Source organism: Bos indicus, chromosome 19 (genome assembly GCF_029378745.1).
Source record: "Bos indicus isolate NIAB-ARS_2022 breed Sahiwal x Tharparkar chromosome 19, NIAB-ARS_B.indTharparkar_mat_pri_1.0, whole genome shotgun sequence".
Taxonomy (NCBI): domain Eukaryota; kingdom Metazoa; phylum Chordata; class Mammalia; order Artiodactyla; family Bovidae; genus Bos; species Bos indicus.
Window position 1 is genome coordinate 47550123 of NC_091778.1, and position 21935 is coordinate 47572057.

General features: G+C 44.0%; 1 protein-coding gene and 1 pseudogene across 1 annotated transcript in view; one reads left to right on the plus strand and one right to left on the minus strand.

The window, feature by feature from the left end:
- Positions 1–3203: 3203 nt before the first annotated feature.
- Positions 3204–6546, minus strand: LOC109574405 (FMR1-interacting protein NUFIP2 pseudogene; annotated as a pseudogene).
- Positions 6547–18277: 11731 nt separating this feature from the next.
- The window catches only part of ITGB3 (integrin subunit beta 3), a 70983-nt gene continuing 67325 nt past the window's right edge, over positions 18278–21935 (plus strand). The window contains exon 1 of the mRNA XM_070773701.1: positions 18278–18546. Within this exon, the coding sequence (XP_070629802.1) occupies positions 18405–18546 (142 nt within the window). The 5' untranslated portion in view covers positions 18278–18404. The remainder of the gene's footprint in view (positions 18547–21935) is intronic.

Consider the following 21935-nt stretch of genomic DNA (forward strand, 5'->3'; position numbering starts at 1 on the left):
AGCCCACCAGGCTCCCCCATCCCTGGGATTCTCCAGGCAAGAACACTGGAGTGGGCTGCCATTTCCTTCTCCAGTGCATGAAAGTGAAAAGTGAAAGTGAATTTGCTCAGTCGTGTCCGACTCCTAGCAACCCCATGGACTGCAACCCACCAGGCTCCTCCGTCCATGGGATTTTCCAGGCAAGAGTATTGGAGTGGGGTGCCATTGCCTTCTCCCAGAGAGAGTCAGAGAGACAAACTAATCCCCTTATGAGGGCTCCACTCTCATGACTTCACCAAAACATAATTGCCAAAGGTTTTTACCTCCAAGTACCATCACACTGGAGACTAGGGGCTTTACCATATGAATTTTGGGGACACAATTCAGTCCCACTGCAGACCATGTAACTTACAGGAACAGGACTGCGCCCCCTGTGGTTCCTTCTCTCACCCTGCAGGCTGGCTGACCGTGGACTTGAGAAGGGGGCACCGCAGGAGGGTGAATAAGGGTGGGCGGAGGAAGGAAGGGGTGTCCCAGCTCTTGGGTGGATTGAAGGAAGGCTCCAGCCTGGAGCTAGACGTGGCACCATCCTGACAGGGCGATGGCAAGTGATGGACATGGGAAAATAGCTTTTGTGGAGCACGGAGGATGACTGAATGTACCCATAGGCTGGGCATCGTGCCTCCCAGAGACTGGTACAGGAAACACGGCCCCCAGTGCCACTACCTTCCCACCCTAAACCCTGCAGACAGATGCTGAGGAGAAAGTTTTATGCTTCAGGTCAGAGAGGTTGGGGAGTTTCCTTTAAAGTTCCCATTGCCGGAGGGAACGAGCCAAGGCAAGAGTAGGGAGGAGACTTAATGCTCTTTTCACTCAGCTGCTTTTCTCTGCAGCGTTTATTAATAGAAAAGTGCAATAAGGTATTTGGCTGGTGGCGCAATACCTACATCACATCACTAGATGGCACAATTGCAGCAGCCATGCTTCCAAAGAACGCCCCAAAGTGAGAATTACAGGAAAACTGATTCCCACCCTGGGCTGGAAGGAACCCTCAGAAATCACTTAGTCCATCTCTATGTTTTAAGAAAAATGGAGGTTTTATTCATTTTCAAAGACTCACAACTATTAGTGAGCTTCCTTCAGGAACCCCTCAAAGGTTTTGCAGCAGAGAGGGGGCAGAGAGAGGACTCTGTTTTGGACACGTGGAAACCTGGCATCTAGACCAGTTTGGCTCCTAAAACACACACACACTCAGCTTCTGATCCACAGGTTGCAAAATAAGGAAGTCAGTTAGATCATCTTTAATGTCCTTTCCAGCTCTCTGATTCAGGTCATTTGGAATGCACCCAACTACTTGCTATACTCAACTCAGAATGATCTCTGTTCATTTCTAAGACAAACCATTCAATATCACGGTAATCCAAGTCTATGCCCTGACCAGTAATGCTGAAGAAGCTGAAGTTGAACAGTTCTATGAAGACCTACAAGACTTTCTAGAACTAACATCCCCAAAAGATGTCATTTTCATTATAGGGGACTGGAATGCAAAAGTAGGAAGTCAAGAAACACCTGGAGTAACAGGCAAATTTGGCCTTGGAGTACAAAATGAAGCAGGGCAAAGGCTAATAGAGTTCTGCCAAGAGAATGCACTAGTCATAGCAAACACCCTTTTCCAACAACACAAGAGAAGACTCTACACATGGAAATCACCAGATGGTCGACACCAAAATCAGATTGATTATATTCTTCGCAGCCAAAGATGGAGAAGCTCTATACAGTCAGCAAAAACAAGACCAGGAGCTGACTGTGGCTCAGATCATGAACTCCTTATTGCCAAATTCAGGGTGAAATTGAAGAAAGTGGAGAAAACCACTAGACCATTCAGGTATGACCTAAATCAAATCCCTTATGACTATACAGTGGAAGAGAGAAATAGATTTAAGGGACTAGATCTGACAGACAGAGTGCCTGATGAACTATGGACAGAGGTTCGTGACATTGTACAGGAGATGGGAATCAAGACCATCCCCAAGAAAAAGAAATGCAAAAAAGCAAAATGGCTGTCTGAGGAGGCCTTACAAATAGCTGTGAAGAGAAGGGAAGCGAAAAGCAAATGAGAAAAGGAAAGATATACCCATTTGAATGCAGAGTTCCAAAGAATAGCAAGGAAAGATAAGAAAGCCTTCCTCAGTGATCAATGCAAAGAGATAGAGGAAAACAACAGAATGGGAAAGACTAGAGATCTCTTCAAGATAATTAGAGATACCAAGGGAACACTTCATGCAAAGATGTGCTCAATAAAGGACAGAAATGGGAGGGACCTAACAGAAGCAGAAGATATTAAGAAGAGGTGGCAAGAATACACAGAACTGTACAAAAAAGAACTTCACGACCCAGATAATCACAATGGTGTGATCATTCACCTCGAGCCAGACATCCTGGAATGTGAAGTCAAGTGGGCCTTAGGAAGCATCACTACGAACAAAGCTACTGGAGGTGATGGAATTCCAGTTAAGCTATTCCAAATCCTGGAAGATGATGCTGTGAAAGTGCTGCACTCAATATGCCAGCAAATTTGGAAAACTCAGCAGTGGCCACAGGACTGGGAAAGGTCAGTTTTCATTCCAATCCCAAAGAAAGGCAATGCCAAAGAATGCTCAAACTACGGCACAATTGCACTCTTCTCACACACTAGTAAAGTAATGCTCAAAATTCTCCAAGCCGGGCTTCAGCAGTATGTGAACCATGAACTTCCAGATGTTCAAGCTGATTTTAGAAAAGGCAGAGGAACCAGAGATCAAATTGCCAACATCCGCTGGATCATGGAAAAAGCAAGAGAGTTCCAGAAAAACATCTATTTCTGCTTTATTGACTATGCCAAAGCCTTTGACTGCGTGGATCACAATAAACTGTGGAAAATTCTGAAAGAGATGGGAATACCAGACCACCTGACCTGCCTCTTGAGAAACCTGTATGCAGGTCAGGAAGCAACAGTTAGAACTGGACATGGAACAACAGACTGGTTCCAAATAGGAAAAGGAGTACGTCAAGGCTGTATATTGTCACCCTGCTTATTTAACTTATATGCAGAGTACATCATGAAAAACTCTGGGCTGGAAGAAGCACAGGCTGGAATCAAGATTCCAGCGAGAAATATCAATAACCTCAGATATGCAGATGACACTACCCTTATGGCAGAGAGTGAAGAAGAACTAAAGAGCCTCTTTTTTTTCTTTCTAGTAATAAAATATATTTATTAAGATATAATTAGAAGCTAATAAGCTCAGAAGTATAGTTTGCATGAAAACACATCTTCTATAGGCAGGGTTTATTACCTCCTCACTGGCTAAAAACATGAAGTTTTAATTTTCATGGACTTTTTTCTTCCCCTTTTAGATTTCTGAGACATTAAAAAGAATTTACAGAAAGGTACAGAAGTTTCTCTTCAGATGTTTGATGAAAAACAAGAAAAATAGCACATTTAGTGTTAGTGACAGAGAGCAAGTCTGGAGCACCTACAGTTGAAAAGCAGAATACATTTTTGCTCCCACTTAACACAGTTATGTTAGAACATAGGCACAGGAGGATTTTTCCAGATTAAATATCTAAAGCCAATTGTTTGTTCTGTAACTTTTGTTTAAATGACACTCGTGAAGTTTTTACTTACTAAAGTCCAATAGGTAACCAAAGCCAAGTGAAACTATGTACCACCAACTACTTCAGAACTGTAGAACTTCAATGCCCTCCCCTATCCCCCCACCCCACAAAAATTAAAAGAAAACAAAGAAAATATTTCCCAATACCCCACAGAGGCTGCTTATTCCTGGCAAGACACGCAAATCATATTCACTAAAAAAAAAAAGACCCCTGCAAACTTCAAGGCATTTTATCCAGCATTCTCGCAGGGTTCAAAGTATAACCAAAAGATCAAGGGAGGAGTGGGGGAAAATGTTGAATCATTCTGGGTTCCCCGTGATTAGTGTATCACTTTAGTCACAGAACAAGATACAGAGATCTTTTAAAGTGGATTTGCCTTTCCAGTGGGTCATTGGTTGCCCAAGGTGATGACAGCAGGAACTTTAGAACCACGCTTGTTAATAAGTCCATATTCATTAATCACTTGCATTCACACTTAAAAACTAAAAACAAAATAAAACAAATCTATTCAGTACCGGAGATTAAATAACCATGTATAGTCTCTTGAAATAAATTTGTTTCCTTAAGAAGTCTAATTACTTTCAGTTGCCTTTTTAAAAATAACTATATATATAATGTATATATATATATATATATTTGTATATATTATCCTGTGATTCTACTTATGGTTCCTCTGCTGCGTTGAAGATCTAGGAGCATAAAAGCCTTGTGTCCCCCATGAACGGTGGCTCTAATGCTGCAGAAAGGTTACAAATAGGCAGTCTGGTCCTTCATTGATCTGGACTACCCATGGCTTCATTGTAAGTGATTATCCTTTTGGGATCTTGCTTCTGCAAATTCCAAACAGATTCCATTTCTTTAGTGTGATATACAATAGCAGCCCTCAGGTCAAAAGAACCCCAGCTATCATTCCTTTCTAGGCCTCTCTGGTATCTCTGTTCTTTGGCGGAGCCTAACAAAGTGTTCGTAGGAGACGCCAGAGGATTTTGATTTTCTGTCTCATAGTCCTTTGAGAGAAACACTAAAGCACCTTGACTACTGGTGTCTGCTTTTTGCAGGTCACCTATATGACTGGGTTCCAAGGATAAGGCTCCACTCTCATTAGTAGTCCCAGATTTTAGAATGCTACCCAGAACTTGAGGACTAGTCCGTTTTTCCAGCTCATATGCCTTGGGAACACAGGATGCTCAGTTCCTGAGGGGATTATTTCAGCACCCTGTGAAACCAAAGTGGCAGGATATTCCCCTTGAAATATCACCTCCATCACTTTATAATCTGATGACTTCCCAGTAACAGTTTCGGGGCCAGCACTGGGTTCATTGATAAATGATAAACCCCACTGATTCTGGAAGATATCCCCCAGGTTTTGCTGATCTGTCTGAGAGGGTAGATCCACTTGAGCTGTGCTCAACAGCACAGTTTGCATATTTGAAGTGTAGATAAAAAGGCTGGACTTAATTTGTTCAACAGCTGCTGAAGTCAGACTCATGTCTTGGAGAACTGAATCAGTCCCAGAAGAGATGGGTGTTAGAGTATTAGCAGCAGTAGTTAGCAGTGGCTGACCCCCTGGAGAATACACACTTGCATCAGTCCCTGCTAAAACTGGCCCATTAGAAAAGTTGGCCGAAGTAACAGATTTCAGCGCTGACATAAGGACCTGGGATAATCGACTTGAAGCTTGGGTCTGAGTTTCCCCAGTAGATGATGAGGAAGATGAAGATGAAGATGGTGACACAGAAGAGTTCTGTACAGTTTTGTTGAGGTTTTCCTTAACTTTGCTTGCATAACTTATTTTAGGAACGATTTTAGCACTGCTATTGTCCACTGGAAAAACTGGGGGTGGCTTAAACAGGGTCCACGAGTCCTCTTTGGAGGCAACAGCAGAAGTATGCTTTCCTTTGGGCCGATCATCAAACTTTTTGCTGCTCACACCAGGCTTAATATCAGAGCTTTTCCGCAGCATATCACCCACAGCAGGTTTTCCTCGACTTGTTCCTCCAGGCCCAGTTTCCTACTTCCAAATAGGCTTTGAACCATCTACTCGATTTCCCTTTTGATCACTGTAGTCAGGCTTGAAAGTTTCAAGTCCCTGTTTTAAGGTTGGGACATTGGTCTCTTGTTGCATTATTTTGTCCTGCACTAAATTAAGGTTTTCACAACCCTTGGCGCTATTGCGCCTAGCTTTCCTTTTTTTAGGAGTGGTATATCCGCTCTCAGATCTACTACCATCATTATCTGCTCCTTTGCCCATATAACCATTAGTAATATAGCCAGAATTATTTGTTAGAACACCATTTGGAATTGCTACAGTATCAGTCTTGTCTATAGATTGGTTCTCTCCAGATTTATTTTCATAAGACTTCCCATTCTTTTTGTCCATACTGTTTTTCTGAATAAAATTCCTGGTTTTAATTCCTGCTTTCCCAAAGGTGCTGGACTTTACAGTCTGCTTCAGATTAGTGTCTACAACGTGTTGGTTGCCATTGAGGACCCTGGAAATAGGGTTGGTAGCTTCCTCAGAACCCAGGCTCTTTAAAGACATTTCTCTTTCTCCAGCATTACCATTTAGTTCACCGTAGCCTCTTTTCTTCTTCGGCGTTTCCTGGTGCTGCTGGAGGGCGTGTTTCTGCTCATGTTTCAGCAGCTTTGGCTGGGCCTTGGGGCTGCCCTCGGCTCCATGCTGCCGGTATTGGTGAGGCTGCTGTTGATGGTGGTGGTGATGGTGGTTGTGGCTGTGGTTGTAGAAATAATAATGGTGATGGTGGTGCGGCTGCTGCTGCTGCTGGGGGTGATGGTGCGGATGGTGGTGGCTGTGATGGTGCTGAGACTGTGGCTGGCCGGGCTTCTCCTCCATTGAAAGCGGCTGGGACTCTCTGGCTGAGGCTGCAGGCTGCTGCACCGTCAGGATCTGAGCCTAAAGAGCCTCTTGATGAAAGTGAAAGAGAAGAGTGAAAAAGTTGGCTTGAAGCTCAACATTCAGAAAACTAAGATCATGGCATCCGGTCCCATCACTTCATGGCAAATAAATGGGGAAACAGTGAAAACAGTGGCTGACTATATTTTTCTGGGGTCCAAAATCACTGCAGATGGTGATTGCAGCCATGAAATTAAAAGATGCTTACTCCTTGGAAGGAAAGTTATGACCAACCTAGACAGCATATTAAAAAGCAGAGACATTACTTTGTCAACAAAGGTCCGTCTAGTCAAGGCTATGGTTTTTCCAGTGGTCATGTATGGATATGAGAGTTGGACTATAAAGAAAGCAGAGAGCCGAAGAATTGATGCCTTTGAACTGTGGTGTTGGAGAAGACTCTTGAGAGTCCCCTGGACTACAAGGAGATCCAACCAGTCCACCCTAAAGGAAATCAGTCCTGGGTGTTCATTGGTAGCACTAATTTTGAAGCTGAAAGTCCAATACTTTGGCCACCAGATGCGAAGAGCTGACTCATTTGAAAAGACCCTGATGCTGGGAAAGATTGAAAGCAGGAGGAGAAGGGGACGACAGAGGATGAGATGGTTGGATGGCATCACCAACACAATGGACACGGGTTTGGGTGGACTCTGGGAGTTGGTGATGGACAGGGAGGCCTGGCGTTCTGCGGTTCATGGGGTCAGAAAGAGTCGGACATGACTGAGTGACTGAACTGAACTGAGTCTGACTCTAGATCAACTCTAGTCTTGTTTTATTTTCACCGTCACTGTGTATATGTGTTTAGGACCTGAAGTGGCAGAAAGCATTCATTCAAAGTAACTGCAGAGTCCACAGCTGCAGGTGCTTTGGAAGTCAGCTCCCAAACGGTGGTTCCAAAAGCAAAGTCACTCATAGTCTTTCACTTCACGAGTTTATACCCCACTGAAGTAAGAATGATCTACAGGTGAACAGTTATAAGACAAAAGAGAAGAAAGGACAGCAGGCAGTGTGTATCTAAGGACCCAGGGAGGGTATGGTATCATAGCACTTGGGTCTCAGGGAATGGCCAGGGAGGGCGTCATGGAGGAGGTGTGGCAAGCTTGGATGGGATATAAATAGAGAAGGGCCTGGAGAGTGCGATTCCTGACAGGATGCCTTCTTTTTTTGCCAGCTATAATCACGCGCATGTGTGCTCAGTCACTCAGTTGTGTCAACTCTTTGCTACCCTATGGACTGTAGCCCACCAGGCTCCTCTGTCCATGGGATTCTCCAGGCAAGAATACTGGAGTGGGTTGCCATGCTCTCCTCCAGGGGATCTTCCCAACCCAGGGATCAAACCTGAGTCTTGCGTCTCCTGCATTGGCAGGCGGATTCTTTACCATGGTACCACCTGGGAATACCACAGTCTCTGCCTTTTAGGATTTGCATAAAAAGAAATAAAGAAGGATAAAGGAAGGGTGAGAAAAATAACTGGAGAATGGGGTAAGAGGCAGGGAGAAGGAAGAAAGGCTGAGAAAGGGGGGAAGGGTGAGCAGGGATCACACTGGCATGAGGTGCAGCTGTTCAGAGATGGAGAAGCAAAGTGAAAAAAATCTAAAACTAAGCTGGGAAGGTACTCATTCTTTTCTCCCCTGACCTTTTAGAGTTACAGAAGCATAAGTTTTCAGGGTTAGAAGAGATCTCTAATCCAAACCCTTCCATAAAAGCCCTGTAAAAGTCATCCAGTGTTCACTTGGGTATCTACTATGATGGGAGACTTGCTACCACCCACGATAGCCCACTCCGTTTGGGAAAAACTCTAATTCATATTCTTCTTAGTAGGAATCTGACATTTACATCCCTGAAATTTCCATCCACTGGTCCTGGATTTGTCTTCCAAAGTGACCTAGAAAAGACCTAGAACCATTCCCCGTGATAGAAGTTGGCATTTCCTCTTTCTCAGCTCGGCATCTCCCCGCTGGTGCTTGTTCCACACTGAGATTCTCAAATCTGTTTCATGTGGCCAGTTGCTGTCTAATGTGTTCTATTCTGGGGTTCAGTTCCCTCTTAGCAGTGCAGTTTGCCCCTTCAGAGCTGGAAATTAATCTTCTTGACAGAAAAGATGAAACTGAGGTCAAACAGAGGTTGGTGAACTCTGCTGACGTCACTCATGTAGCCCCGAGGACTGTGACCTTTCTGTAGTTCTTGCTCAGAGCTTTAGTGTAGCAGGTTTTTGTTAATTTTGACATTACAAAGATTTCAGGGACTTCCCTGATGACCCAAGTGGTAAAGAATCCACCTGGCAATGCAGGAGACACGGGTTCAATCCCTGGTATGGGAAAATCGCACATGCCGCAGAGCAACTATGACGCTGGGCCACAGCTACGGAGCCAGGGCTCTAGAGCCTGGGAGCCACAACTCCTGAAGTCTGTGTGCCCTAGAGCCCGTGTTCCACGACAAGAGAAGCCACCGCAGCGAGAAACTCGCGCACTGCAACTAGAGAGTATTCCCTGCTCGGCGCAACTGGAGAAAAACACTGGCAGGAACAAAGACCCAGCAGAGCCAGAGGAAGAGAATTCAGTTCACTCGGGACTTACGGCTTCTTGGCCTTGTGGCCGCAGCCCCCTGTGACAACTTTATGTTCATAATAAGCCCTCGGCTGCCCCTCCTTCCATCTATTCTGGACAAGAACCCTGGAGAATTCTCTTTCCTCAGCTCCACCAGTCTCTTCAGAGCCCCTTTCCCACCTGTTTCCTTACTGCGTTGTTCATAGTTCTCCTTTGAAGACAGTCCATTCCTCTGGTGATAGGAACAGAGATTCTGTTTTTTAAGCTGTTAATGTGACATATTTTTTCATCTTAATGACATTTATTATTTTCTAATTTTACAAGCAATACATGTTCATTTCAGACAACTAGAAATACGTAAAAAGAATAAAGTGAAAAATAACCATCACCCATAATCTCCAACCCTCAGAGAAACCACCATTAGTATTTTGATGTGTTTATTTCCAGTCTCTCTTTCTCTCTCTCTCTCTCTCTCTATATATATATATATATACACAGATATAGATATAGATAGATAGATATAGATATATATGTGTGTGTGTGTGTATCCAGTGTCTGTCTATCTATCATCGAGATATAATTGACTTACAACACTGTGTTAAGGAAAAGAGATTCTTTATCGTAAAAGACACTTGTGAGCACATTTACACTCTCTTTCCGAGAACTTATACTTTTCATCACATTTCCAAAAAGGTCAGAGACCCAAAAAAGGCTAGGAACTGCCATTTGGGAGCCTTTGTGGGATTCGGTTTATCTTTCCTCTGAATGTTTTGATATTGCATCTGCTTTGGGCAGCCTTCTTCCAGGCTACCACAAGCTCTAAAATAGCACATCTCTTTCTCTCAGGACCTGCTTCACTTCCTCCTCTCCCTCAGCGGTTCCTTGGGTCACACTTGGGTTTAGAGAGACAGTTCCACCTTTTACTTTTACTTCCTCTGTGGCCCCACTTTTTGCTGAGTTAGCATTCCTACTACACCTCTCTGAGTCTTGCTCCAGACCCTGCTGAGCCCCGGTGAGTGTCCACCACTTCCCATCCTCCCCTCCACCCCCCAGCTGGTGCCTCGGGTTCACAGGCTTATTGCGTCCCCATGGTCCCTTCGGTTCCAGTCTCCTTGATCAGGCTCTGATGGCCTCTGCTGGACTTTCTCCCTGTGTTGTGAATCTTCTTGACAGTCAACACTCACGTACCTGCTCTCCTAGCGGTTTTATTTTCCCTAGAACAGAGTCCATTATTGAATGGAGATGATTCCCATCTCACAAATCTATGGTCCCACCCAAGACAGTGTGTGCACTTCCTAAAAGTCTTCACCATTTTACATTTACATAAGTCTCATACGATGTTAGCTATTAGGTGCTGATGTGTCATTTCATAACAAAGGGCCGTGGTCGGTGTAAGGACAGGCTGAGGAGGGCGTCCTGAGTGTCTCAGTTTGTCTTTGTGCAGGGCGAGGTTTGGGCCTGGGCATTTGAGGACTTGAAACAGTGCATCTGGCCGTGCTGGTCTCAGGGATCCCTCCGTTCCCAGCCCTTGGGCTTCAAAGGAAATTTTAAAAATGATCATGATATCCCTACCCTTTCTCCCATTCCATCCCACCCACACTTCAGCTCTCATTGCAGCCCTTCCGTGCCCTACATGTTGAGGAGCAGCCAGAGGTTAAAGATCCAGCCTTTAAAAGCTTGGTTACCAGCTGGAATGTGGAGAGTGTTCTTGTGCCGTTAGTTTCATAATTATTTATTTAATGCACTTTATTACTGGAACTGCAAGTTTTTGTTTTTAGAATTTAGTTTTTGTGATATTTTGCCAGTGTCTAGATTCTGATAACGGCAGCTAGAGTTTTGCCAGGCCTCTGAGGTTTAGAAAATTGAACAGGACCTGGTCGTTGCACTCAGAGCTGGTAGGTAAGTTAAGATGTAGTTTTGTGCCTGTGCTCAGTCTCGTCTGACTCTCTGAGGCCCTATGGACTGGAACCTGCTAGTCTCCTCTGTCCATGGGGTTTTCCAGACAAGAATACTGGAGTGTGTAGCGAAGACATATATGGTGCACAAACAGAAAAATATCAAGTGGAAGGCAAAGGCTGTAAGATAGATACTAACCAAGACGTGGGGGGATTTTAAAGGGAAAAACAGCATTATTTCCAGTTAGGACATCAGAGAAGGCTCTTTGGAGGAGGAGAGGCTGGCACAGAAACTGAAGAGGATGCAGGCGACTTGAATGCGAGCCCTTAGAAGAGAGCCGTGGTTAAGAGTGTAGTCTCAGGGTCAGGATGGGTCTACACGCATGAACTGTGTGACCCTGGGCAAGGTTTTCAACCTCTCCAAGCCTCAGTTTACTAGTTTATAAAATGGGGATAACAGTAGTACTGACCTCATTTGGTTATTACAAGGATCCAGTGAGTTGATCAATATAAAGCAGTTAAAACTGCATTTGTGTATGTATAACGGATTCAATTGGCTGTACACCTGAAACTAACACAGCATTGTAAATCAACTATATTCCAATAAATTAAAAAGGAAAAATCTAAAAAACCCACCCCAAACAAAACAGCATTTGTAACCTAGTAAGAACGCAGTTATTAACTCTATAGGCAGAGGGGTATTCTAGGCAGCACATACAGTTCTAGCCAAAGAAGGAAAATGAAAGAACCCTTATTCTTTTGGGAAATCCCCAAATAACAGAAACACCTGCGAAACAAGAGGGAGAGAAACAGCACTCATCAAAATTGTGGTAAAGAACCTGCCTAAGAGGTGTCTTCTGCATTGACAGATGGGTTCTTTACCACGACGCCACCTGGGAAGGCCATAATTAAGGTGGACGTGTTACTAAATTTATTTATTTTTTTGGGAATTTGGACTTGTTAGGAGTAGTCTTGTGTGATAATCACTCTCATATTTTTTATTTGCTTTTGTTTTACAGCTTGATAAATACAATTACAAAATTGCTACAGATGAACAGGGGAGAGACTTAGCGTCACCAGTCCATGTAGCTAATTTCACGTGCCTTTGGCAATTTACCGTGTGCTTCTCCTCCATCTTCTGCCATGCTGCAGTTAGTTTTTGAGTGTCTCTGAGAGTCTTCCCTGGTGGCTCAGAGGTTAAAGCGTCTGCCTGCAAGGTGGGAGACCCGGGTTCAATCCCTGGTTCAGGAAGATCCCCTGGAGAAGGAAATGGCAACCCACTCCAGTATTCTTGTCTGGAGAATCCCTCGGACGGAGGAGCCTGGTAGGTTATAGTCCACGGGGTTGCAAAGAGTCAGACACGACTGAGCGACTTCACTCACTATTCACTAAGAGTTCTGTCTTCCAGCCTCAAAGGACACTAACGGTCACCTGCCTCAGTGTCCCAAATATCCATTATTATTTATTTTTTGGCCTTACCCCATAGCACACGGAATCTTAGCTCCCCAAACAAGGATTGAACCTGTGTCTCCTGCATTGGAAGCACAGAGTCTTAACCACTGGACTGCCAGGGAAGTCCCTCGGGGAAGTATTTCGTACAGTGCCTGGCAAATAATAAGCCCTTGATAATTGTTACCTTTGAAGTTGTCATCACTCTGTCATCTTACCTTAATGGATTGCTCGGTAGAGTTCTGAGGCAGTAGGAAATAAAGGTTCATTTTGTGACCTAGGCAAGAAGAAAGCTCTAGAAAACTAGGATGCTCCCAGTCTGAAGGTACTACTTCAAAATCCTTAGAGTACTTAGGGGATGGCTAGAGGGTAGGGTTTCCAAGGAAGAATCAAAGACACAGGGTCAGGAAGACAGATGAGTGGTGGTTGCAAGTAACTATCCACAGATGGGGAACATAGCCCTCAGGGTAATCATGGGTGACTGAGCTCCAGAAGGGAGGAGAAGAGAGCGAGAGAGGAGAGGGAAGGAGGAGGGGGAACCTGGGAGGGCAAGGTGCTCTCCTGCCAGGGGTCCTGGTTGGAGTGCTGTAGGTATGGGCTTTCCCCTTCCACTCCTTCCTCAGACCTTGGGGCTCCCAGGTCCTTACTGAGGGCCTTATTGGGTTGGAAGCAGCCAGAACCTTGGGGAAGTGAGGCACATTGCTGATCATACACCCAGCTCACAGTCACCCCTCTCTGTGTCATCCTTTCAGGGAAAAGCTGAATCCCAGGGGCTCTCTGTTTGGCTCAGAACTTGGTCTAACGCCCAGGTTTTTCCGGTGTAGTTGTCATATCTCAGGAGTCAGGCGGACATGGCTGGTAACTTCTTGTAATAGTTAAGACAGGAAGTGGTCAGGACCTGGAAATAGAGCAGGGCTAGGGAGTGGGAGGGTAAGGAAAAGGCTTTTTCTGGAGAAAATGTTCTGTGTGCTTTCTTGGGCAGGGAGCACAGAATTCCCAGTCTTGGCCTGGGCTGCAGGGACCCTCGGGGAAACTTCTTTATGGACCTCCCGATTTAATTTCTTCCTTTATTCCAATATGAATTTCTCGCATGAACATAGCAAGGCCCACTTGAAACATTAGAGGGTATCGGGCAACCTATAGCCCCACTTAGAGTTAGGGAGACAGTGGGGTGTAGAGTCAGAGGGACCTGCTTTTTCAGTCCCTGCTTTGTCACTTACTACCTAGGCACACTTTTTAAAAAAATAATAATTAACTAGGCTTTACTGGGTCTTAGTTGTGGTATGTGGGATCTAGTTACCTGACCAGGGATTGAACCCAGGACCCCTGCATTGGGGGTGCAGAGTCTTAGCCACTGGACCACCAGGGAAGGCCCCCTAGGCGCTTTTCAGCTAACTATCCCATTTCTCTGAGCCTCTGTTTTTTCACTTGTAAGATCAGGATTCCCATGCCTATTTTGTGCTGATTAAATAAAGTATGAAAAAATTCTTAGCATAGTATTTTGCATATAAAAATTACAAAATAAATGGGAGCTAATATAATAATAATAATAATAATAATAATAATAATAATTGTTCTATCACCCTACTTGACCTCAGTTTCTACTTCTGTAAAATAAGTTATTATGAGGATTAAGGGAGATGATCAATATTTATAGAGAAAGTGGTGTATAAAAAGAAAGATATTTATTTATTTATCAAAGACGTGCTCTCAAATTCTAGTTCTTTTCCTTGGAGGAAAATCATACTTGGGAGAAAGGGCCTGGGTCAGCAGCTTATGACAGTGAGGGGATATGGGGGTGGTGGGGAGAGGCCATTCTCTGGCTGGAGAAGACCTGGGGAGATAACACTCCCTGTTGGGAAGAACTGGGTTGAGGGATTGGGGAGTGGATTCAGGCAGATTTTGGGGGACCCAGTGACTGGGCCCTGTTTCTTGGAGTGATGGTAAGGACCTGTGGATACTGTTGACATTGGGCCTTTCTGAGTCCTCAGTTGCCCAGAAGAAGGCCTCCCAGCCTCAAGGACTAGGGCTAGACTCTAGGGTTCCCCTATCCCAAAGTGATAGTTCTTAACACATGGGTCACAGACCATTGTGAACTCCGGGAGTTGGTGATGGACAGGGAGGCCTGGCGTGCTGCGATTCATGGGGTCACAAAGAGTCGGACATGACTGAGCGACTGAACGGAACTGAACTGAACTGAAGGACTATTTCTGTAGAATACACAAACTTTTGGCTATCAGAGGGGGTTCACAGATCTTTTGAAACTCATCCAAGGACTTGTGGTGAAGAAACAATGTCCCTGGCTTCAGAATAGCCTTGATGCTTTGGGTGTTGGCAAGAAGAGTGGTCCATGAACTTGGGAAAATCTGAGGCTTGTCCCAGCAACACTGATTATGCTAAAGATCTTCCAGGAATAGGGACAGGGACCTGACCCAGGAGCTACATCAGGGGATGGTCAGTTTGACCAGCAAGGACCCTCCCCATAGCCTGTAACATCCCTCTACCTCAAGTAATCAGCTCACCTCAACTAGAGCCCAGGAGGCTAGTGACAAGCAGCAACAATGAAGCAGTGGGTATCTTGACTTGCAGAGACAATTTGGGGAATTCAGCATAGATGAATTGATCCTAAGGGGAAGAAATAGCTCACATTTGTTGAGGATGAGATGGCTAGGTAGCATCACCGACTCAATGCATAGGAACTTGAGCAAACTCTGGGTTAGGACTTGGCACTTTGACTGCAGTGGCCTGGGTTCAATCTCTTGCTGGGGAACTAAGATCCCACAAGCCACATGGCATGGCTGGAAAAAAAAGTCTGGAGCCCAGATGCAAGTTTGGATTCACTGAAGCAGGGCCCCAGGGAGGGTGACTGAGAATAGAAAGATACCTGAACAGGAATTTGGGACCAGAAGTCAAGCAGCGGCTCTGTTACTGGAATGAGGCATCACCCTGGCTTGGGGGTTGGATGGAGTAAGTATCTGGATTGGTCTGAGACGGGGTGTGAGCAGTCATATGATGCCTTCTTGCTCACAGAGCTTGAACCCAGGCTTGGCCAGGTGGTACTTTGTGTGATGAGTTGAGATAGAAAGTCCTTGGGCTCTTACTTGTTCTTTTCAGCAGAGAAAGGTCTGGCTTATGTGAGAATGCAAGCCAAGACAGAACTTGACTGTCTTAGGCCCAATGGGGCTCAAGCTTTGGGAGGGCAGGGCAGTGCTCTTCACTGCAGCATCCTCAGTATGCTGACACACAGCAGGTGCCTAATACATGCTTGTGAATGAATGTGAAATGCCAAGGCTGAGCTCATCCCTTAACAACTTTAATAAAAATCTAGGGGTATTTTCTCATACAGCTCCCTAGAGCCCAGAAATTCCAAGTTCTACCATCTTTAAGTCAGTATGGACTCTGAAAACTCATTTCCTTTAAGCCAAAGGAACCGCTCTGTCATCCCTCTCTCTCAATGGACAGAAGAGCCTCTGCCAAATGTGTAGGAGGAGAATATTGTGAACCAATACACTTACTGCACATTCAAGACTCCCTAAGTACAGAAACAAATTTAAAAAAATTATGTATTTATTTGACTGCTGTGGGATCTTTGTTGCAGCATGCAAACCCTTAGTTGTGGCATGCGGGATCTAGTTCCCTGACCAGGGATCGAACCCAGGGCCACGGCTTTGGGAGCACGGAGTCTTAGCCACTGGACCACCAGGGAAGTCCTCAGAGGAATGAATTTGCATTGAATAGACCTACAATATCTCAGCAAATAATAACAACAATAAGAACATACTTTTCTGTGTTTTTCAGATTCTATAGGCTTTCATAGCCCTGATTTCTAGAACCTCATTAACATGTGTGGGTGTTGGGAGTGGGGGTGCGGAAAAGGGCTGGGAACAGTTATTTTTTACAGATAAGAAAAATGAGTATAGGGAATTCCCTGGTGGTCCAGTGGTTAGGACTCAGTGCTTCTTGGGCTTTGGTCCATGTGGGCGTGGGTTTGATCCCTCATCAGGGAACTCAGATCCCGCAAGCTGAGAAGGAAGGCCAAAAAAAGAAAAAAGAAAGAAAAATGAGTATAGAGAGGATTTGGACTGTTTTTAGATCACTTAATCGGTAAGAAGTGGGGCAAAAATGTGAACCCAGGGACCTTCTGACTCGAAGTACAAAGGGGAAATAAACATGACCTCGAGGAAAGAGATTCAGGAAATGGCCACAGAAGTGTTTCCTCCAACTTACAGTGGTGACAATGAGCAACTGGATGGAGTGGGGCTTCCCAAGGGGGCTGACTATTGACACGAGCACAGGGAAAGGGTCCCTATCTTGGTGTCAGCCTGGCCAAGGTCAATCAGGGAACCAGATAACGTGACTCCTGCATCTTAAATGGATCTTGGGGAAGATCTACGTGCCATGCATTGGATATCCCTCCATGGTCCGATCCATTGTGGAATATGGCACTTGGGAAAATCACGAATAGACACTCAGATCCCCCAACATCACTGCTTGATTAACAATTTTTTAACATTAACCATCAAGGGCTGCTAAGAAGGTAAAAAGTAGGAAGAAATTATTTTATTTATTGAGGGTCTACTGAGTAATATAAAGATAAAAAGCTACTGTCCCTGTGCTCAAGGATCTCACTGTCTACCAGAGAGAGGTGATGATGGGAGAGGCAGAGATGGAAAATAATCACGGAACTTCTGCTCCTGACTATGACAAAGTGACTGGTATGGAACTCACTCTCCCACAATAAACAAGAATATATTCAGGCACAATATTTGAGAAACTGCTTTAGACATGGACTATGGCTAGCAGAATTATAATCCTTGTGGGAAGGGAAACACATGAGGTGGGAGTTCTACATTTGCCGAGCTTTTTGGCCTGGGGGAGCTTTCTGGAATGCAGTGGGAGAAGGTGGAGCCTAATAAGGGCATGCTGGTCTCACTGAGGTGAAAAAGCATAGATTAGAGTTCAGGGCCTCTGAGAAAGCTGTAATTTATGAAACGGCTTTTAGAGAGGGGGAAGCTGAACAGAGGGGTGCCCCCAGAAGTCCGCATGGGTGATCTCTATGGTCTTTGGACAAAGGCCGAGCTGTGCAAGCACACAGTGAGACTCTATAAGGCTTAGCGGAGAGCAGCAGAGAGCTGAAGAGAACACTAGAGGTGGCACATGGCTTAGAGACGGAGTTTTAGCCCAGTCAGAAGGAAAAGGTCTCACTAAACAACTTGGTGATACAGCTTAGATGATACAGAATGTCCACACCTTAGGAGTAAGGACCACGTTCTACAGACACATACACACAAACACGCTCTCTAAGATTAAGGATAGAATTTGAAATGACCAGCTCTCCCTGAAAAAGAATAAAACCATTCTGTCAAGATAACCTGCCAATAATTTGTCTAATAGAACTAAACTCAGTTCTCCTCGAGGGAAGACAACATAAACTCTGAAATGAATAAGTCACAATGTTCATATATAATCTAATATTACTATACATGTGAATAAGCAGGAACTTGGGACCCACCATTTTTTTAAAAGCAATAAAGGTATACAGTTCCTGAGATGAGCTAGAATTAGCAGACTGGAATTTTAGAATACTGGTTATAATCATGTTTAAGGACATAAAGGAAAATATAGACATAATTATTGAAGATATGGGGAATCTCTGCAGAGAAAGTGAAACTGTGAAAGAGAAGCATGGGAAAATTCTAGAACTTAAAACATAATGGGCTTAACAGCATAATAGAGACTGGAAAAGAAAGAGTTGGGAAACTTAAACAGAGATTACTATTTAATCAAAAAGCAAACAACTAAGTGGTTTAAAAAACCTGGAGTCTCAGTGACCTGTAGGATAGTTTATTTTAGATGATATCTAAAATATGTGTGGGCTTCTCTGGTGGCTCAGAGGTAAAGAATCTGCCTGCGATGCAGGAGGTGCAAGTTTGATCTCTGGGTCAGGATGATACCCTGGGGAAGGAAATGGCGACCCACTCCAGTCTTCTTGCCTGGGAAATCTCATGGACAGAGGAACCTGGCGGGTTACAGTCCATAGGGTTGCGAAAGAGTCGGACTCGACTTAGTACGAAAACAACAAGAAAACGTATAATTGGAGTTTCAGAAGGTAAGGAGAGAGAATGGGCAGAAAAAATATTGGAAGACGTAATTGCTAAGGAGTTCCTATATTTGGTGAAAAATAAACCACTTACAATGTCTTCCCTGGTGGCTTAGACAGTAAAGCATCTGCCTGCAATGTGGGAGACCTGGGTTCGATCCCTGGGTCAGGAAGATCCCCTGGAGAAGGAAATGGCAACCCACCCCAGTACTCTTGCCTGGAAAATCCCATGGACAGAGGAGCCTGATAGGCTACAGTCCATGGGGCCACAAAGAGTCAGACACAGCTGAATGATATCTCTTTCTTTCTCTTTCTACATAAGGAGAAGAGGGTGGCAGAGGATGAGATGGTTGGATAGCATCACCAATTCAATGGACGTGAACTTGGGCAAATTCTGGGAGAGAGTGAGGGACAGGGAAGCCTGGTGTGCTGCAGCCCATGGGGTCATGAAGAGTCAGATATAACTTAGTGACTGAATGTAACAGCAACAAAAACCATTCAGGAGTCCACCAATCTCAAGTTGGTGAAGAAGAAAAGCACCTATTCATCTTATAATCAAACTGCTAAAAAAACTGATAAAAGAGTTAACTTAAAAGCAGCTAGAAACAAATCTGAGACAATCTGGGCAACAAAATAAGTTATGATAGTTTTGTGTTATAATTCATAGAATAAAATAAATACCCACAAATTCACACTGAATTTTAAAAATGAGAGAGAAGAGAACACGTCTTCCTTACTGTGGAATACTAGTTAACAGCTATAGAAGGAAAAATGGAAATAAAAAAATCACTATTAACCAATATCACACTAACTAATTAATTGCAATCAAGAACTATTGATGGATGCTGAAATTAGTGGGTGAAAGTAGGAAGAGAAACAGGATATTTGCATAAAATTGAAGTATCTTCCCAGAAAATATTGATTACTTACAAAGAGCAAAATCGTTATTCTATAGTGAAGAAACCTGGCAGACATCACCTTCACCATGTGATCAAAGTTAACATCGTAAGCAATAAGATTCATTGTTATGTCAAACACAACTTAATGACTGAACACCTGCCTCCCCCACACACATGCCTACACACACACCGCCTGGTATAAGGTAATGACAAAGCACACACTTTTTGTGATATTCTTGCTTAGAAGCTTCAATACACTCATGAGAAAACACCAGACAAACCCAGAGTGAGGGCTGTCCTACACCATGTAGGACTTCTACATGTTGGGCATGTAGAAGTCATGCCCAACTCCTCGTGACCCTGTGGACTGTAGCTCACCAGGCTCCTCTGTCCAAGCGATGCTCCAGGCAAGAATACTACACCATAACTGGCCTAATAATTGACACAAAACTGTCAAGGTGATGAAAGAAAAGAAAGACTGAGAAAAGGTCATAGATTGAAGGACACTAAGGAAACATGGTAACAATACAATATGGGATCCTGGATTGGATCTTAGAAAAAGGACATTAGTGGAATATTGGCAAAATTCAAATATTGTGTCTAGATTAGTTAATAGTATCATACTGAGCTTCCTGTACAGTTCTTCTGTGTATTCTTGCCACCTCTTCTTAATATCTTCTGCTTCTGTTAGGTCCATACCATTTCTGTCCTATATTGAGCCCATCTTTGCATGAAATGTTCCCTTGGTATCTCTAATTTTCTTGAAGAGATCTCTAGTCTTTCTCATTCTGTTGTTTTCCTCTATTTGCATTGATCGCTGAGGAAGGCTTTTTTCTCTATTCTTGCTATTCTTTGGAACTCTGCATTCAGATGCTTATATCTTTATTTTTCTCCTTTGCTTTTCGCTTCTCTTCTTTTCACAGCTATTTGTAAGGCCTCCTCAGACAGCCATTTTGCTTTTTTGCATTTCTTTTCCATGGGGACGGTCTTGATCCCTGTCTCCTGTACAATGTCACAAACCTCCATCCAAGGTTCATCAGGTACTCTGTCTATCAGATCTAGGCCCTTAAATCTACTTCTCACTTCCACTGTATAATCATAAGGGATTTGATTTAGGTCATACCTGAATGGTCTAGTGGTTTTCCCCACTTTCTTCAATTTAAGTCTGAATTTGGCAATAAGGAGTTCATGTATGGATGTGGGAGTTGGACTGTGAAGAAAGCTGAGCGCCGAAGAATTGATGCTTTTGAACTGTTGTGTTAGAGGAGATTCTTGAGAGTCCCTTGGACTGCAAAGAGATCCAACTAGTCCATCCTAAAGGAGATTGGTCCTGGGTGTTCATTGGAAGGACTGATGCTAAAGCTGAAACTCCAATACTTTGGCCACCTCATGTGAAGAGTTGACTCATTGGAAAAGACCCTGATGCTGAGAGGGATTGGGGGCAGGAGGAGAAGGGGACTACAGAGGATGAGATGGCTGGATGGCATCACCGACTCGATGGCCATGAGTTTGAGTGAACTCTGGGAGATGGTGATGGACAGGGATGCCTGGCGTGCTGTGATTCATGGGGTCGCAAAGAGTCTGACACGACTGAGGGACTGAACTGAACTGAACTGAGTTTCCTGTGTTCAATAATTATAATATGGTAATACAAAATGCTGATAGTAGGAGAAACTGAGTGAAGAATAAAAGGGAACTGAATATTTTGAAACTCTTCTGTAAATGTAAATGATTAAAAAAAAAAACAAAAACCCAGAGGGAAAAGACAAGGAAACAAGAATATAAATGATGGGAATTCCTTGGTAGTCTAGTGGTTAAGACTACGTGCTTTCACTGATGAGGGCCCTGGTTGGGGAACTAAAGCAGAAATAGATGTTTTTCTGGAACTCTCTTGCTTTTTCCATGATCCAGCGGATGTTGGCAATTTGATCTCTGGTTCCTCTGCCTTTTCTAAAACCAGCTTGAACATCAGGAAGTTCAGGGTTCACATATTGCTGAAGCCTGGCTTGGAGAATTTTGAGCATTACTTTACGAGCGTGTGAGATGAGTGCAATTGTGCGGTAGTTTGAGCATTCTTTGGCATTGCCTTTCTTTGGGATTGGAATGAAAACTGACCTTTCCCATCCCTTAGCCACTGCTGAGTTTTCCAAATTTGCTGGCATATTGAGTGCAGCACTTTCACAGCATCATCTTTCAGGATTTGGAATAGCTCAACTGGAATTCCATCACCTCCACTAGCTTTGTTCATAGTGATGCTTTCTAAGGTCCACTTGACTTCACATTCCAGGATGTCTGGCTCTAGGTCAGTGATCACACCATCATGATTATTTGGGTTGTGAAGATCTTTTTTGTACAGTTCTTCTGTGTATTCTTGCCATCTCTTCTTAATATCTTCTGCTTTTGTTAGGTCCATACCATTTCTGTCCTTTATCAAGCCCATCTTTGTATGAAATGTTCCTTTGGTATCTCTGATTTTCTTGAAGAGATCTCTAGTCTTTC